Genomic DNA, 18,834 nt, shown 5'->3' on the forward strand with positions numbered 1-18,834 from the left:
TTTGCAAAAACATCTTCCACAGCTATCCTCTTTAAACAATTATTCAGTGTTTACCACCTAATAATACTTTCTGTAATAATACTATCACGGTTATGATTGGTGCTACTTTCTACAATTGTATTAATAGAATTTAGTTTTAACTAACACACACGGCTAATTATATTACAAGCCCAATTTAAATCATTTTATGAAAACAATACTTTTATTTCAAAAATTGACACTAAGAATTAATGTTGAGCTTACAATACCTACAGTGGTATTGGAGAACGCGTATAAAATTATAGAATGTTCGACTACAAAAACTGCTATCTAAAATCAACTGTTTTAAACTCATTTATGATAAAATTTTATCAAATTACTGTTTTGTTTCTTTACTGATATACAACAATATAATACCCAAGGCCGGATTAAGGGGGGTCTAGTCGGGGTGATAGCCCCGGGGCCCTATCTAGTACCCAAGTGAAAGGAGCCAAAACAATTTTAAGCCGATACATATTTTTTATCATATTAAAATTAGTAGTTTTATAAACATAAATTTTATATACCTATTAATTTTATTATTTTATAATGCAATTGGCAATTTGTGAAATAGTTAACAAAAATGTATCGTTCTGCGAGCGAAGCGAGTAGCTTTATAAAACATGTTTTATCAAAAGGGCCCATATAAAATTTCAGCCCCGGGGCCCAATAGGTGCTTAATCTAGGGTGACCATATGTAAAAAAAAAAAATACAGGACATATATATATATATATATATATTTATTAATTTTTAATTGTGAAAAAACACAATTTTTAATAACACTGTATAACATTAAATTCATGTACTTTACTTTTTTATAAAACTTCTTAATTCATTTTGATGACGATTGTTCAGACATGTTTTCACTATTTGATCTTTCATATTTTTCTGAAGAAGTAATTAGCTTTAATAATTGTGGATTTTCTTAAAGAAATATATGAAATTCTGTACAAGAAACATTTTTTAAAATGTTGTTTTACGATCATTATCGATCTAATTGTGTCCACGAGAAATCGACTTTTCTCATCTGTCCATAAAACATTTGTAATTTAAAATACTCTTTCTACCGACAGTTAGTTCCGGGAATAGCCATTGAATGCTCTAAAATAACCGTAAAATATTTAATTGGAATGTAATTTTTTTCTAGAATTTTAAATATTTCACAACACCTATCTTCGGCTTTTAAACCATTACTAGTTTTTAAAATTAACCTTCATTACATTTATCACATGATTAAATTCGTCAAAAAGTTCATCTTCATCGAATTTCAATGTTGGATTATTCTTAATAATATATTTCAAACTCTCTTAAATGTCAATCCAAATTGGAAAATCTAGTACTTGAATCCAACGAAAAACTTTTAGTGGTTCAAATTGATATCCCCATTTTTCCAAAATGGTCATTTCGATAACTCAGATAAGTTCCGATAACTCGTAAACATTCTTCTCATACTGATAAATTCAAACAATCACAAAATTATAATTATAATCATTATTCATTACTTTCGTAAGTTTCGTTTTCAAATTAATTTCGTTTGATCAAAAAAACAGGACAAAAAGTGTCCTGAAAGAAGTTTGTCAGGACAATAGGACACAATACTGAAATAAAGGACAATCCTGTAAAAAACAGGACGTATGGTCACCCTAGCTTAATCCGACCTTGATAATACCTAAGGGAATCAATTATAGTACGTGACTCTTAATAGCCACGGAATCAGTTCACCGGTGTCGATGCAGGTAAACAGGTGCCTGGTAATCAATTTATACGCAACCGAATAAATAGTATAAAACATTTGTGACTTTTCGCAGAGTAAAATCATTTTACGGCTCGATATTATGCGAATTCAGAAGGGATCTTCCCGTTCTTCGACAACTGATAAAATAGTATGATAACTATTATGAAAATAAATATATTTAATCGTATTTATTTTATAATATTTATAATACGATTGCAACACAAGAACATAATGCAATAATTCATATAGATATTGGTAGTATATTGATAATAAATAACATTGGTTTCGTTAAAATAAATTATGTATCGATGTTTTCATACGAGTCTTAAGACCTTTTGAGGCCCCATAGTATAGTATGAAGGCCCGGGTGCAACGCAGACTCTGCGCACCCGATCATCGCAACACTGGGTGCGAGTTAAAAACGGTCTTCGAACGATTTTAGCCGATTCCACGGGGCAAATTGATGGTATCGTACGTGGTCGACGACCGTGCGCCGTGTCGCAGCATTGTTATCAGCGCGTACGGGTTCGCATAGGTTATAGATCCCCGGCTCGTTTCGACTGCGAGGGAGCCGTCGACCGACGGGGCTTAGCGCCGGGACGAATATCCCTGGCGGTACCGAGTCTTACGGGACGCCGATAACATACGGTCAATGCGGAACGTACGAGTTGTAGAGCGGCACGCGAAACGGGTGCGGGCGCAACACTTCGAGCTTTTGACTGCGCGTCGTTTGGCGTGCGACAGAACACGTTTGGGTCCGTATCGCGATAGCCACGGCAACGGTCTCTGCGATCGGCAAACAACAGCTCGCCGCGTTCACGTGGATACGAGCGCGTGCAGATGCCCGGCGTCGAAACAAATAACAACAACAACAACGACACACCACACACGGATTCCGAAAAAATACCTTCGACGAACAACATTAATTGAATGGCCGATGGAGCTGAGAACACGAAAAACGACGGGACACGCGGGCAAGCCAAACTAGACGATCAGACGACGGCGGCGGCGAAGAACAAGAAGCAGTCGGTGCTGGAAACGCACGGGTACACCATAGGCAGGAGCTTGGGCAGCGGAGCGTACGCCACCGTTAAGGTTACGATTGCGAAAACAATAATTTTACTATTTCACCCGGCGGCGGGGTGGCGCTCGAGACGTGCGTTCAACACGTTGTTACGTCCGAGCACCGTCTCCGCGGATTACGCGCGCGACGGGGTGCCGCTGAAAGTTTCGTCTCGACCGCCAACCAACCGTCCACCCGTACCCGACCCGAGAATCGTATCGGGTATTTTTTTTTATTTTATTTTTTTTTTTTCTTGTTTCATCGACCACGTCGTGATACAGATCGCGGTTTCCGAACGGCACAAGGCTGACGTGGCGATCAAGATCGTGTCGAAAATCAAGGAGGCGGACGACTATTTGAAAAAATTTTTACCGCGGGAAATCGAAGTGGTCAAAGGTCTGGAACACGATAATCTGATCAGATACTATCAGGCGATCGAGACGACGCACCGGTAACGACACGTTTATCGCATTATATCGTTATCGCAACGACGTCAATAATGACCGCCCGGCCGTTTCAGCGTTTACATCATTATGGAGTATGCGGAAAACGGGAGCCTGTTGGACGTCATCAAAAAGGAAGGTCAAATAGACGAAATAAGAACAAACAAATGGTTCAGGGAGATAGTCGCCGCTGTGCAGTATTGCCACGAGAACGGAGTAGTGCACAGGTAGGTTCGCACGGCTAGTCATTCGATGACCGCCTCGGGAAACAAATTTCTCCGTCCACCGAATAAAAACGGTTACTCGGTCGTTCCAATTACGACCCCGTTGTATAATTTTCGATCGTACGTTTTTAGTCTTCATCCGCAACTATTTCTGTAGAGTTACGGGTAAAATTCGATTCGACTATTTATGCACACGCTTTTGGTAGAAAAAAAATCAATATCAGTCTTACTTGAGAAGACGTGAATATGTATGGATGCTTTAAAATTAGAGGATAAACTATGCCAAAAATATAATATATATATAAGATATTTTTTTTTAATAAATCAACTTCAAATTTTAGTTACCTTTTTAACACAATGGATCTTTTAAAGTTTCAAATAATTTATAAGTTATTTTAGTTACTAATAAAAAAAAAAAATAAAAATACTTCTATCGAATTTAATGATAATATTATATAATTAGGTAAATAGTTTTAATCGACAGTACCAAAAGTTTTATTAATTTCTACTCATAAACTTTAATAATTAGACTTTAAAAAAATATATTTATTAAAGACATAAAATCAAACTTATAAGAGAATAGTTTTGATTTGAGTACACTAAAAATGCTTATCAATTTATAAAATCATTTTTTCCAACACTTTCTGTTGTTACTATATATCTATTTTGTTTATGGTGTACTGTTTAAAACATTAATTAGGAGAGTTGGTGCTTTCCTTGAATACTTTTGTTTTGTATCACGTAATAGATCGGCTAGTGTCGGTGTAGAGTTCTAAATACTAGTCAAAATGGTTTTCAATGTTTCTTAGACCTCAACGCGAGAACGTAAAAGTTACAGAACCGAAAGAACGGTGAATAATAATAATGGATTCGAATCACTAAAATAGAAGGAAAAAAAATGTAAAATTAATTAAAGAACCTAATTGGGTTTTTAAATGTGAAAGTTGGTGTGCACATTTACTACGAACTAGGTGATTCAAATTGCTTTCATGCGTGGAGATTTTGTTTGTTCAAAGTTCAAATCATTGTGTCATTGAACGAACGTGCAATAAATAATAGTATATCCATTATGTATGGCTATTGTAATCATCTGTTATAAGCGAATACCTATAATATGTACCGCGCACTCGATAAATTGCCCTGACGTCCAATGGCGTGCCCAGATGCCTAGGCCTACCCTGTTTCAAATAGTTATTATTAATATTTTTATATCATTATTATATACTTTTTAATATCTTTAAATATTATCAACAAGTTAAACAGGAAGAATTGTGTTATATTATATGATAATTTTTTCTAATTAAATTTGAAAATGTTATGAAAAGTTTTTTTTTTTTTCTTAAATGCATGACTTTATTTGAAAAATTATAATCTATACAGTATGTACATTAAGTATTAATATTTTACAGACTGCTAATAGGTATAATATAATCATATGAGGGGAGGAAGCCACATATTTATGACACCTCTTAATATTATTAAGTTTTTAAGTCTTAAGTTTTCAAGTCACGGCACCAGTTTCTTTTGAATCGTCTGGTTAGGTTGCCGGGAAGTATTAGCTAGGCTAAGTCAGTGATAAGTTGGTTAGGAATATCTTGAAGTTTGGTGTGGAAGCGTTTAATGTATGATCTATTCATACATTCTGATATGATCAGAAGAAACTGATAATAAGGCGGTATCATCAGCATATGTTCCAACTAGAGTATATTCTGATGTGGGCAAGTCTGACGTGTATATGGTGTACAAGAATGATTCAATATCACTGCCTAGGGTTACACCAGCAGATACAGGATATTGTTATTAGTGTTGCAAGATGTGGTGGACATTAAATGAGGAGCTAGCGAGATAGGATTTAAGTATTAGGTATAATAGGACTGGAAATATATTTTTTAGTTTAAAATGGAGACCGTCTTGCGAGACGATATCAAAAGCTTTCGCATCGTCTAGAAAGACTCTAGCGCAATATTTTTTGGTTTTGAGTGCTGTAGAGATGGTATCCGCGACCCGGTGAAGTTGATGGTTTGTGGAATGGTGTGCTCTGAAGTAAAATTGGAAGTCTGGGATACTGTTATTTGATTGGGCTATGATGATGATTCGTTTGATTCGTTTTACCCAAGACCGGTAGTAAGATAATGAGGCTTGTACAAGAAGGGGTTTTCTGGAGGCTTACCTGATCTGAATACTGTGACAATAACAGGTGATTTCCAAATAGTTTGAAAAGTAGGTGAGCGAAGGGCTGCATTATAAATATGAGTTAGATGAACGATCGCTTTCATAGGAAGATTTTTAATAACTTTGGTGAAAATAAAGTCGTGGGGATTTGTTATTTGCCAATTTTTTTTATGATACTCACCATTCCCGCAAAGAAAGTTGGTTTTGAAGGGAGCACCATAAGTAAAGTTAACTGAAGAGACTCCATGGCTAACGACATGTGTGGTTCTGGTGTGGGAATAAGATTTGGTTTAAAAACTCCTGATAATTCTTAAGCGAAAATGTCTGCTTTTTCCTTGTCTGTAGTAGCAAGTGAATTGTCTGGCGAAAAGGTGGAGGGGAGTCTTAATTCGTAGTATTGACTATGTTTTATGTCAGAGCAAACCATTTATAAAAGTTTACGAGAAATAAAATAATAATATGACTAACCTACCAGCATATGAATTAAAATAATTATAACTGGGCCTGTCCTACATTTTGATCTTGGGCACGCCTCTACTGATTGTTGTCCGTTATACCCGCAGGGACATCAAATGCGAGAATCTGTTGCTGAACAAGGACTACAACATCAAGTTGTCGGACTTCGGATTCGCCCGGAACAACATGATAAGGAAAAACGGCCAGGTGAAAATGAGCCAGACGTTCTGTGGCAGTTACGCATACGCATCGCCGGAAATATTAAACGGCAAGCCATACCAACCCACCATGTCCGACGTCTGGTCCATCGGCGTGGTGCTCTTCGCCATGGTGTTCGGTACACTGCCGTTCGATGACACGACTTTTCCGAAGTTACTCAAAGTACTTATACTTCCCTCCTCCCACCACCATATCACAATCCATTCAGCCATGATTTGTTGAAAACTTAATAGCCGCGAATAGGATTTTTTTTTCTCCGTAAAACAATCTAAGATTTTCAACATATCTGCAGTGTGCAGTGGCGTATCCAAGATTCATTTAACGGGGGTGTTTTAAAATTTAATAGACTTATGGTAAGTGGGAGGCTTTACCCCCCCTCCTATATTACATAAATAAATACCATGTATTTATATAAATTATTATACTAATGAAATTGATTATATTAAGACAGTGTATGTAAAATCATTAATTTGTATACAACGCTTATTCAAATTATACTGTAAGCTTGTAATTTAATGAAATACCATAGAATATGGGCGATGGGGGGTGTTATAACACCCATATCACTCCCCCCCTCTAAATACGCCCCTGGCAGTGTGTATATGTTTGCATGATTATCATTGTTAAATTTGACTACAAAATTGTCGTGCAAAGAACGCCAGTATAAATAATAATCGCATTTGGTATAAATCTCCAGTAAACTATAATAAATTGAAAGGTAATCTGTACAGATCGTTATTATCGTATCGATCGGTAGCCAATTAAAAAAAAAAATGGATCATGCACTCGGGACTTTCGTTTACTCAAACCATTGTTTAGTTCCAATCGATTTGCTAGCTGGATTTATTGTTATAAGCGAATTTTTTTTAAAACCGGCTGAATTGTAAATGATTTTCACTACGGTATAAAATTCGATGGTAAATGGTTTCTCAACTAATAAACATGTAATTTCAAGGGAAAGGCCGAATGAATAATTACATTTGCTTTAAAGTTGTATTTATTTTTTATTTACTAGCAAGTACAAAAACCAGTAGTTTTCCCACAAGACATACCGGTTGCCGATAGCTGTAAAGATTTAATTACAAAGTTATTAGCACCGTTGAAAGAGCGTTTAAAGATAACCGATATCAAAAATGAGCCATGGTATCAACTGCCGGTGTCGACCGAAACTAAAGTTACTGGGAAAAAAGCACGTTGACTGCTGGTAATAGATACAAATAAATTATCAGGTACCTACATGAATGTAACAAACAGTTGACGCTAAAAACCAAATCAGTTATAATTCCATAACGCCAATAATATTTTCCTCGAACAAATCTTTTTATGCGCAATTTTTTTTTATCTCGTTTAACATTCGTTTATTTACAATAATACCATTAATATCCTTTTAAATTTGTGTTTTCAGTAGAAAAACAAAGAAAATATCAAATAGAAGAAAACAGAAAATAAACCAAATTAACAAAATTAATTTTAACGATACACAAATAAATTTAAATTGTAAAAAACCAAAATAAAAAACGGTACTCAACCCAAACAACACATATTATTTATTCTTATAGTTTTACGCAGTGCTAATCGAGGACATGTTCAGAAATATTAATTTTTTTTTAAATATTTAATTTCTATGAGTATGTTGTAATTAAATTTTCGGGTAATGAAAAATTGCATAAATAATTTTGTGTCGTTGTTAATTGGTTTCATTTCGACTACTTAGTATTGAAAAGACAAAATTATCCTTGGCGAAAGCCATGTGAGAATTAAACGTAAACAAATTACAAAAATAGTTTATTTTAATAACAATGAAAATATTGTGTTGGGGTTATAAGTGCACTTGTACTGAGATGAGAAATCGGGTAGTGTGCACACAGAAAGAAAAAACTTCTATACCAATACGTGGCGGTTGGCAGACACTTTAATAAACTATGAAATTATGTAAATAATGTGTTATATTCCTAAAATAATATATCTATTACCCAAAAATAAAATATTGATAAATTATTAATGATTATTTATGGTAGGTAACATATTATGACTTAGTAGGTTCTGTAATCAGAGGCGTATTAAAGATCGATATATGGGGAGGGGGCAAGTTTTAAGTGATACTGATTACTTCAATGTAGTTTCTATTTTGCATTTTTTTGCATTTTATGTGAAATTTTATTTATATGTGCATTTTTAGGGCATATGTTGTTGTTTTTAAGGCATTTTCAAGTGTTTAGAGCATTAGAATGTTTGATAATGCATTTTGGTATTCGTTCACTTAAAACTTTTAAAACGTTTAGTATCTAATCTATTAAATTTATGAACTAATAAATATGAGCATATCGACCCATGTTCCTATTTTATCAAAAACAAAACTAAATTAATATACCTAGTTGAAAAAGATGTTTCTATTTACAAGATTATATTGATGAATGTAACAATAAATATGAAATCAATTGAATTTAAATAAAGTAAAATAAAATGTAAATATTAAACAAATAAGCAACTATTTTGTTATTATTATGTTAAATAAATATAATTAAATATGTTTGGTAACATCATTTTTATAATATCATTACTATACTATAATAAATACATTTTTTTACGTATTTTTATGACTTTTAAAGTATTTTTTTCTATTTTTGGAACATTAAAATTTCAGTCCTAATAATAAGTAGGTAATACAATAATAACCTTCAAAAATACCGGTATGACTAAAAATATTTCCACAACTTTCTTCCTAATCAAGTTTAATGACTGTATCGTATCCTATATATAAGAAAATTGTATTTGGTCAATTATAGGAGATCTATTATTATTCTCCTATAAACATATATATATATATATATATGTATAATTAACTCTTCACATGTTATGATATATTACATAAATGTCATAACATAAGAAATACTCTGATTTATAATATAATCTATAAATAGTACATTACTATATAATTATTATAAATTATAATTCTGGGATTTCCAATATATTTAAATGGTACCTTTTAGACTTTGAAATCTGGGTAGTGAGAATATAATGATGTTTATTGTTTATATTATTTTGCTACAAATACTTTTGTAAAAATATTCATTCGTACACATTTTCTCAAAAATGTACCCCTCCACCCTCAAAATTTTCACCAGGGGAAAATATCCCTTTTGCTTCCTCCTCTCCTCCTCTTCATTGATGCACCCCTGATTGTAGTAGGTTTCAAGTACCAAAACTGCCATAGTACTAGACTTGATTTTGTATTATGACAAAAATAATCTGTGAATTATGACTATTATTAAAATATTACCTAAATACAGGTACATTGAGATGTTAAAATACAGTATTATAATTTTTTTTTTCTGTACAAAAACTGTATAATACCATATAGAACCTTGCAGTACCTTATGTTATCAGAAATTTAATACAGTTTATAAAACCATTGTTAATTATGAAATATGAATCATTATAAAATAAATTAATTTAAAAAATAACTTAAAGGTCAGAAAACATTTAAAAACACATAATACAACAATTATTATAGACCAAATTCAACAAACTTATATTTAAACATACAACCAATTATTTAGAAATAATTAAAATTTTAAATATTTAAATTAAAATTCATATTTATTAGTAAATTATATTCTTAAAATATAGTAAGTATCAATCGCAAGAAGACGTTACTGAATGAAGATTAATATTAATTAATTATATAGAATATACAATAATGTCAATAGCAATATACAGTTTGATAAGGATAACATTTTGTAGCTATAAATATTTTTAGAATGAATACAAAACAGAAAAATAATGTGTTACAATTATAAATAATAACTTTGTATATCACAAAAACAATTAAAATAACACATTAAATTGTTTTACAAAAATTTACAAAATAATTTTATACCATGTGTTCAAAATATTGTATAATACAATTAAATACCACTATACCATACAAATATATAATATATATATTATGTTATAAACAATTTATAATAAATTTTACCCATTACTAAAATAATATTATATGTTGTTGCCCTAGGGCATAAGTAAGTTGTAACTGTGGTACTGCTTATATGTGTACTACTCATGAACATTATCATACCATATGATTATGATTATATTTAAATTTTCCAATTTTGGGTTTGTGTTCAAATATCTTTTAAAAAAATTATCATATTGTGTTACATTTCTTTTTTTTTTTAATTTAACTTTTTAACAGCAATGGCATTAGCTTTTTCTGATAAATATTTACATTATTTTACAAAACATTTGATATTTCCTGGATAGTAACTTATAACTAATTATTATTATTAATATTTTTATATTTCAATATTGTAGTTTCAATATTTCTGTCATTTTGAGTAACTCAATGATGCTCTCAGGTTTGCATCTAGGACCAAAATGTTTTTATTTAATATGAACACATTTTTCTGTAAATAATATGACTTTTTAATTTTATTTTAATGTAATAATTAATCTCTCTAATATTTAATTAAAAACATTTTTTTTTTAACTATAAATTATTTTTTCATATTTAATATTTATTGTGTTTAGAATGTACATATCATACATAATACAAAAACGTAAAAAAAAACAATAATAATAGTAAAAATAAATTTTCAGTCTTAAATAACATTTTAATAAATAGTTGTTTTTAATGAAAACATGAATTAAATAATCAATATAAAAACATAAATAAGTAATGTTATTTTAAGTGAAAAATACTTTTCAGAACTATTGTGGGCAATAAAAAAATAAAAAATAAAAATAAAAAAAGGTACACTTAAATAAGCTTAAATATTACTTTATTTATTACGAAAAACAATATACCAAGAGTACTTGGTATATAATTATTTAGTAGACCATCAAAAACTATTATTTTGCAGTGACAATCATTTTTAATAGTCATCATTCTAAAAACAAAATGTAACAATATTTTCCTTAAAATAACTTATTAAAATTTTATCAATAAATTTTAAGAAATCAATCCATGTATTCAGACTTTTTCCATGAAAACTGATAAAAATTTATTAAAGTATATTATAACTAAGATTAAACTTAATAATAATAAAAAAAAAAACAATACAATAATTGAGTTTGCAATGTAACAATTTTCCTTCTATGGTTAAAAAGGTCTTTCAACACCATCCCATCTCATACCCACTACAATATAACAATTATTTTTAAATTAAATTTATGAAAGCAGTTTTCAAAAATTTAAATGGTATTTAAGTAACTAGTAGTTATTTATTTAAAAAAATTCTATAATAAAATATATATATAATATATATACTTATGAGAATTTATAATAAGTGTACACAATATCATGTTTGCAAAAAATATTAAAAATTATAAAAAGAGATCAAATTAATATTTCTTATTATAAATGCTGATATTATAAAATCAGTCTTCTTAAATTATTATTGAAAATAATTGAAAAATAAATTCGTATAACAATTGTAATAATAGTTTGCTGGTTTTATTTTCTTAAATTTCTACATTGTAATCTTCGATCACATCCAAGAAATGAGTAAGCCAAATAAATAATTCTTGCACTTTGGTATCATCAAATTTTTTCAAGCATACAGCATTTAAATCTTTAAAGCAAATTGATAAACATTTTAGTGTGTCCTATAAAATAACAAAAACAAAACAATATTTTAAAATGTATTCCAACAAAATATTTAAATTTAATAAAAGACATTACATCAGACCATGATAGATGTAAAATTGACATAATTTGATTTGTCAATTCGTCAAGTAAGAGAAAATTATTTTCAATTAAATATTCTAACCAAGCTGTAAGTTTTTCAATTACAATTGCTTTTTGAGAATTTGATATCTCTGATAATATATAAATGTTACGTTCACATAATATCATTGAAACGGAATAGACATTTTCAGCCAGGTATGGGAAATAAGCACTCATAACATTTTTATTCAAAAACTTTGGCACATGATATGCTAAAATAAAATAATTCAAACGATTTTATAAATATGATAAAATTTTGTTCATTACTTATCAAAGACTAAACATACTTGCTAGGAAAACCTGATCAATTAGTCTTGTTATAAAATAACGGTACAATGCAGGCTTCATTTTATTTTTGTTTTCCAAAATAATTTTAAATTTGTCTGCATATTTCAATAACTCATCGGGAAATAATTCATTTTCATCAAGTTCAAGAATTTTTAAACCAAGTATCTGAAACAAATAATAAAAATTTATGTTTTTTTAAGTACTAAAATTATCTAAATTTCATTCATTATTATTATAACCGATAATGATAATATACATTATATGAATACAGTTTATTATTATAATTAATAAGTTCATACAATGTAGTTATATATTTCAAAATGATAAATTATATACAAAAATAGAACAAATTAAATAATAAATATAAAAACATACTTAGGTAATGTTAAGGTGAAAAAATACTTTTCAGAAACATTGTAGGCAATACTAAATAAATAAAAAAAGTACAATCAAATGGGTTTATATACCATTTTATTTATAACTAAGAAACAATATACCAAGAGTAATTGGTATATAATTACTTAGTAGACCACTAAAAACTACTATTTTGCAGTTGCATTAATTTTTAATAGTAATCATTCTAAAAATAAAATTGGCCAGCCCTTAACACAAATAGTTGAAAAAAAGGCGAAGAAGAAGATATACGAAAATAGAATAATTAACATTAAAATAAATGAATAAAAAGGTATTGCATACTATTTACTAACCAAAGAAAAAAAATATAATATTGATTATTTAAATTTTAATAGTTTCAAACTGATAAAAATTTTAAAGTTAGAGCTAATAAAATATCTTTTAAAAATGCATTTCTCAAATCAAATAAATAAATAAATATTTATGGACAATGTTATCATCTTTAGAAAGAAAAAAAAGTATAATGAATTATGGTTAGTTAATACTTAACTAATTACTAAAAATATTTAGAAGGTATTTTAATAACTAATAAATTGTCTTCAAAAGGACACTGAAATAAAAAATAAAAGAAATTGGCAAACTCTAAATATTAAATTGTCCAGTACATATTTTAATTTTTAAGATGGAAAATGTATTTAACAAATTGATAATACTATTTTAAACTTAACAGTTTTTTGCATAGAATTAAAATCATTTATTTATTTCGCTATTATTCAATAAATCTACAAAATTCTTAAAATTTAGAAAAAAAACAATTTTAATTTCAAAACGTATGAATTGTAACATAATACATTTTGAATTATAAATCCATATAGAATATATCTGTGATTTTTTATCTAATTCCAATGAAATAATATTTAAAATAAATAGGTTCATGTTTTATAATTAACCCTAAATAATTAAATTAACATTAAAAGAAGTATTGTATATTTTGTAATTGGTATCAAATAAATATTATTATTATTAAATATGTAAGAAAATATATTTTTATTTAATTTTTCCTTTAAAAATACTTACATTCAAATCTAACAATAGGTTAGTCTCTGGAATAAACAATTCTTCCGGCTGTTGATCATGATGCGTAATCAATATTTCACGCAAATTACTTCCATCTTCATTTAATATACAGCCTTTTAAATTTGTCTTCAATTCAGTGCTAATGTAGTTAATAAACATATCTGCATAGAAAACAGTAATTTAATACAATATTCAAAGTTAATAACTAAATACAACTTCTTACTTTTGATATTAATATGATCTTTAACCCATTCAGCAACTAGCGCTTTGAATTTTCGAACAGTAACATCAATACAAAATGGCAATGAAACAGGATTCACAGTATCAGAATCCAATAACTCTTTCATAGAATTAGGAATATTATATTTAGAAAAATGCTCTATATATTGTTGAATAGTTGTATTTAAAAACACATTGCATTTAGCAATATCACTTTCATCAACATTAAACTCAATATCCTATAAATTATTATGTTTTATTAATAAAAATATGTAGAGTAAACATTAATATTAAGTAATAAATGAATGAAGCACCGTTTTGTTAGTGATAGAGTCATTAAATTTTTCGCACACAATATCAATAAATAGATTCTTTACAGCAGCCAAGCCTTTGTTTTGAATTTTTTTAGTGCATGAAGAAGCTACTCTTTTGGCAACAAAATCAATTGTTATCAAAACTGAAGGAGAATGATTTTCAAAAAAATTTGATTCCAATTCAGACTAAAAAAATAAAATCAATTATTTTCAATAAATATAAAAAAAAAAAAATAGTTACAATTCAAATTTTATTTACTTCAATCAAACGATGTGGATTTCCTTTTTGACTGGTTGAACTGATAATAGGTGAAACAAATTTAATTTTTTTATTACTTACTTTACATTCTAATATACTACGATAATTTTTAAGCTGTGGGCAATACTGATAAATTAATTTTGTATTTACTAATTGATCAATTTTAAATTCCTTGAAAGTATTTTCTAAAATACCTAAAGATATTGTGATGTTTAATTTATTGTAGATATCAATCAAATTAATAAGAAAATATTAAATATAACTCTCAATTACTTGTCTCAATAATTTTTGAAGAATTGTCAAACAGTATATGAGGAGCTACATTTATGTATTCAAGTAAACAATTAAATTGTAATCTTAACATTAGCATAGAACCAGTTATAACAGGATTGGCCATACAAAAAGAATATAGCCATGTCAAAACGTTTTTATAAAAAGGAGTTGTAATTGAAATTTGATCCACTTGGTACAAGTATTCAATTACCCATGAAGTTGTTAATACAATTTCTCTATGTCCTCGGTTAAAAGCACTGCATAATTTATCAAGAATATTTAATGGAGGTAGAACCTAAATGAAACACATATAATTTTAATAAATATTACATAAATATTATTAATATAAAATAAAATGTAAATACCTTAGATCGTATATCCCATACATACTCTTTTGATGAAGGATTTATAACATTACAATCTTTATACGGTTGATAAAAGGTAAATGCTAAAAATTTTGCTAAAATCTTTAATGTATCTACATAAAAAAAATATGTTTGTTGATATATCGCACCTAAAATCATAATTGGTTAAATTAATACTTCATTACTATAACACATTAAACAATATATTTTATACCTTCTTGTAGTTCAGAAGCCCAATCCATTGAGTTTAAAACATCTATTCTATGTACTAATGCATCAATCAAATATTTACAAAAAATACCACTGCTCAACAATATGATTATTAACTCTTTAAAGAACCCTTGCACACCAGGAAATTCATTTGCAGGATTAACTTTATGTCCACTTGTATAATCACGATTGGTTATTCTTTGATTAAGTAATTCTAACTTGGAAGCAGACAAATCATTTATGGTTTTGCTTTTATAAATATTCTGAAATATTAAATTTGATATAATTCAGTAAAATAAATAAAGTATATCTTATATACCTAAACAAACAAAAGTGAAATAAAAATGTCTTAATGTAATACATAGTTCTGTATTTACTTTTGATTCTTCAAATGATGAATTTACTAATTGAGCAACAAATAGCTTGGCAAATTTAATCATGTTAATAGAGCAGTCATTTTCATGTAGCAATTTTAGAATAATAGCTGATTTTTTAGGAAATTGAGTATCATTTTCTTTCCAATTCTCTAGTAAATCATAAAATGCATCTCTTTGAGATTTGAAGCCATGGAACATTTGCATTGTAGGAAAACAATCTCGGGCATCAAATTCTTCATCAAATTTCACCATATCTTTGGATATACTTGAATTGGTAATCTTACTCTCATCATTTAAATTCTATTTATAAAAAATAAAAATAAAAGTAAATGTGGAAATGTAATATTCTAAGTATTCATTAATATATATATATCTGATTAATCATATTACATTTACTTACAGTTTGGTCCAATTTACATTCAAGAGTTTTTTTTAATTCTGGTACATATGTACTAATTGTTTTTTGTTTCAAAATAAGAGTAATAATTGGTCTTTCCAAATGTATTATAACTGATTCCAAAGCTTGTATAGTTTTAGAAGCAAAATATTGACAATCATCATTTGTTTTGAAACAGTTAATATTAAAATCAAAACTCTCATTACTAAACTTTATTTCAAAATCCTTAATGGTAAGTAGTGTAAAAACATAACCTAATTCATGAAATAAATTACACAAAATATTAGATTTGATCACCGCTGCATAAAGACTTCCCAGTACATCCAAACTTTTTCTATCTTTCGAGTTAGTATCTAAAAAAAACATACATTTCATATATTATTATTAATATAATTATTATTTTCAATTTGTACAAAAATATAATTTACATCTGTTATATAATATACATTTTCTAATATCTCCTTAATAATATTATACATTATAGTACATGTTATTACACAGCTAATTAATTAACCCATCAATATATTGAGTTTCCTAATGAATAATTAATTTTAAAATATCTTACTAAATTGTGATCAGTATAGTATAGTAAAATCTAATTATCTTTTATAATAAAATATGATTAGTGTAATTAAATTATTGTTTTACATGATACATTATAGTGTAGACAGTAGAAAATATTATAATGTACTTGATAAATAGGTCAAAATACTAGTGACATGTGACAAACAAAACACTAACAAATTATCTTTAATATTTAAGGGAATTTGGAAACTGTTATTAATTAATTTAAAACATTCAATAAATAGTTTTAAATAAAAATAAATATACTAGATAAAAAATTAATTTAAATTATATCAATATAAAACATACGCTTAATTATATTTATTTAATCATCTATTTGATTCTTTGTACTCCAATGCTAACATGATTTTCATAACTTATTACAATGATGAATTTAAAAATGTACAAGATATATTTTTTAATACAATAACAAGAAATAATAATATTGTATAACTATAAGCAAATTAGCTTAACTTAAAAGTAAATTTACATTTTGTAGTGATCAATTAATATAAAAAATTAAAAACATACCAGTAATTTTGTTTTTTTTGAATTTTGTAGTTAGTGTATGAATTTCAACAGTCTTTTTTTCTTGATTGGTCACACTTTTTTTTGGTGAAGAAGAATGTGGTAGTATTCTTTTTACTGTAGAGGATTCAACTTCTGGTACATTGAATAAATTTTTATTTGTTGGAGTTTCATTTCCAACTGGTGGATTCACAAACCTGAAAATTATAAATAGCTATGTTCAGTTAATGTTGTATAGTTTTATGATACATATAAATACTATCAAGATAATTTACTTACTCTATTGTCTTATTGTGAACAAAATTAATGACATACAATGTAAATTCTATTTTTCCAACCCCAGGACGAACATTCTACAGATAAATGCAAAAATATATTCAATTAGTAAATATACTTATTAAACAAATATGATTTATATAACTTACACATGGTTCAAATGATTTAATTTTCTCCAAAATTTCATTTACATCTATGTTTTCGTTTAATATATTGTTCATTAAGCTAGCGCATCGAACTTCAGATTTTGACATGTACTTCTGCATGATTATATTTTTTAATCCTTGTAAATCGGCTAGATATAAAACTATAATGTAGATAGTAAATTTGTAAATGTCAATAAATTAACATATTAAAATAGTTTAATTTATCAATTAAAAACTTAATGCAACAATAATAATATGATCTTATTGAATACAAAAAATATTTTGTGAAATAAGTTGATTTTTATTTTATTTAAAAAACGTTACTCAAGAGAACATAAAAAGACTAAACAATTTTGCTGATGCTCTACTCTAAAAGAATTATATCCCAATTGTATCAGCAAATATTAATTAACCTGTGGTGTACAAAATCATAAAACAATAATTAACTCATGGGCTTATGCATGTAATTATACTATGCTGCAATATCTATTAAGTAAGATTGATATATATCACTACATAAGCGCAATCACTGTAGTATGTGACCAAGTCATTGGTTTTAATTTCAAGCGCTAAAAAAAATATAAAACAAATTGAAATGAATAGTTGATTGATTTTTTTTTTCAATAAACTTGTTTAATTTTAAGGTTGAACGTAATACACTACTGTAAGTAGAGCACGGGCAATAAAAATATTGAATAATTTATACTAATCATAGAAATAACAATCAACTAATTTAATGCCAAAACAAGCGTTTAATACCTAATTATTATTTAGTTGTTCGTTTTTGCTCCGTTTGTTTAATGAACATGGCGGCATATAGTGAGCACACGAAATCCTGTGTTTGATGATTTGTAAATATTGAAAAACCAACGGTGCAGTAAATACGTTTAATCGTGTTATATTGCAATTGACTCACCGGAATTAATGGATTCGTTTGAACGGTCGCCGCCGATTAACGTATATTCATTCCGCACGGTGTTCACCGAACAGACGCACAGGTCTCGAACGTAAACAACCTGTTCGATCAGTTTTACGGCGTTCTAAGTGCTCGGAATCGTCGACAACGGTAACAAATAGTAGTAATAGTAATAATAATAATATTAAGAAACGGAAAACGATTGTCAGTTG

At 28.1% G+C, this 18,834-nt stretch overlaps 2 protein-coding genes across 6 annotated transcripts; one reads left to right on the forward strand and one right to left on the reverse strand.

Annotated features, from left to right (window-relative positions):
• The first annotated feature begins 2,605 nt into the window (after nt 1-2,605).
• LOC112694115 (testis-specific serine/threonine-protein kinase 3-like) lies at nt 2,606-7,529 on the forward strand. Its single transcript, XM_025569493.1, has 5 exons — nt 2,606-2,849; nt 3,099-3,268; nt 3,338-3,487; nt 6,220-6,493; nt 7,347-7,529. Exons 1-5 carry the CDS (start codon nt 2,685-2,687, stop codon nt 7,527-7,529), a joined length of 942 nt encoding a protein of 313 aa, XP_025425278.1. The 5' UTR covers nt 2,606-2,684.
• A 4,202-nt stretch (nt 7,530-11,731) lies between these two features.
• Nucleotides 11,732-18,829, reverse strand: LOC112686786 (codanin-1). Of its 5 annotated transcripts, XM_025559461.1 has the most exons (17): nt 18,623-18,829; nt 18,466-18,541; nt 17,710-17,867; nt 17,564-17,637; nt 17,288-17,481; nt 16,196-16,545; nt 15,796-16,095; nt 15,423-15,681; nt 15,209-15,357; nt 14,844-15,138; nt 14,571-14,764; nt 14,312-14,497; nt 14,002-14,236; nt 13,779-13,939; nt 12,347-12,512; nt 12,015-12,271; nt 11,732-11,938 (listed from the first exon to the last, which is right to left on the reverse strand). In XM_025559461.1, exons 3-17 carry the CDS (start codon nt 17,824-17,826, stop codon nt 11,795-11,797), a joined length of 3,081 nt encoding a protein of 1,026 aa, XP_025415246.1. In that variant the 5' UTR covers nt 17,827-17,867; nt 18,466-18,541; nt 18,623-18,829; the 3' UTR covers nt 11,732-11,794. The 5 variants fall into 5 exon arrangements, with proteins under 5 accessions (XP_025415246.1, XP_025415307.1, XP_025415176.1 ...); XM_025559522.1 differs by lacking the exon at nt 18,466-18,541 and having other exon boundaries at nt 17,710-17,855; XM_025559391.1 differs by lacking the exon at nt 18,466-18,541.
• Between the last annotated feature and the right edge of the window lie 5 nt (nt 18,830-18,834).

This window comes from Sipha flava, unplaced genomic scaffold, assembly GCF_003268045.1.
Source record: "Sipha flava isolate LNK unplaced genomic scaffold, YSA_version1 0_pilon_pilon, whole genome shotgun sequence".
NCBI classification, from domain to species: domain Eukaryota; kingdom Metazoa; phylum Arthropoda; class Insecta; order Hemiptera; family Aphididae; genus Sipha; species Sipha flava.